General features: G+C 51.9%; 1 protein-coding gene across 1 annotated transcript; it reads right to left on the bottom strand.

The window, feature by feature from the left end:
- Positions 1–3: 3 nt before the first annotated feature.
- Positions 4–807, bottom strand: LOC147819956 (uncharacterized; the record flags this gene model as incomplete). The annotated part of the gene is made up of 2 exons (XM_087179583.1): positions 178–807; positions 4–31 (listed from the first exon to the last, which is right to left on the bottom strand). Coding segments are annotated over exons 1-2 (651 nt in total), but the record flags the coding sequence as incomplete, so codon positions are not given.
- Between the last annotated feature and the right edge of the window lie 6 nt (positions 808–813).

Consider the following 813-nt stretch of genomic DNA (forward strand, 5'->3'; position numbering starts at 1 on the left):
TCTGCACTCGCGGATCACTCCAAATCGACCCCTGGCAAAAAACAAAAAACAAAAAAACAATGTATAATATGAGCCACAGCTTAGCAACATTAGGTTTCTTTTTGCACTGATATTTGGTTTAAGTTAAATTAATCCATTGTAAAGTCACAAAAAATCCATAAATATTTCCCAGAGTACCTTGCTTTCTCTTCCAGGAAAGTGTAGGGTTTCTGTGGAACCCCCTGTCGTAGAACGGTGGAGGTCATAGTGTGTCCAGATGGGGTGCCTCTGGTGGGGGTACTGGCCCCTTCACCGATGGGGCTCAGGCTGGACGCCTGGAGCACTTGTGGGGCAAAGGAGACGGGAGTTGGGGCCACACGAGCAGTGACCGTGGTGGTGGGGACATACATGGGCACAGACGCCACTGCTGGTTTTGTGGGGTTTGAAGGTGGTGTTACAAGAGGAGGTGGGGGTGATATGGGTGGGGTCTGGGTCATAGGGGTCACCACGTTTATTGGACTCTGGGGTTTGGGTAGGACAAAGGGTGGAGGTGCTTTGACTGTGGGTGAAGAGGGAATATTGGAGCTCATTTTTTGAGCCTCCTCGGGCGTCGCGCCCACAGATGGTGATGAAGGATTTGTTGTAGGACTGAAAGGCAGAGAGGACGGACGGGCGGGCGTGACCACCATTTTGGATGGGGACGTAGTCAGAAGTGGGAGCGCAACAGGGGCGGCTGAATCTTTTGCAGAGGTGGAGGTGAAGGTGATGGTGGAGACAGTTATCCTGGGAGTGCTGTTCTGGACCGCTTTGAGTGAAGGCATGGTGACTGAAGAG

This window comes from Seriola lalandi, unplaced genomic scaffold (assembly GCF_002814215.2).
Source record: "Seriola lalandi dorsalis isolate HSWRI2012SDOR001 ecotype SW California unplaced genomic scaffold, Sedor1 jcf7180002010567, whole genome shotgun sequence".
NCBI classification, from domain to species: domain Eukaryota; kingdom Metazoa; phylum Chordata; class Actinopteri; order Carangiformes; family Carangidae; genus Seriola; species Seriola lalandi.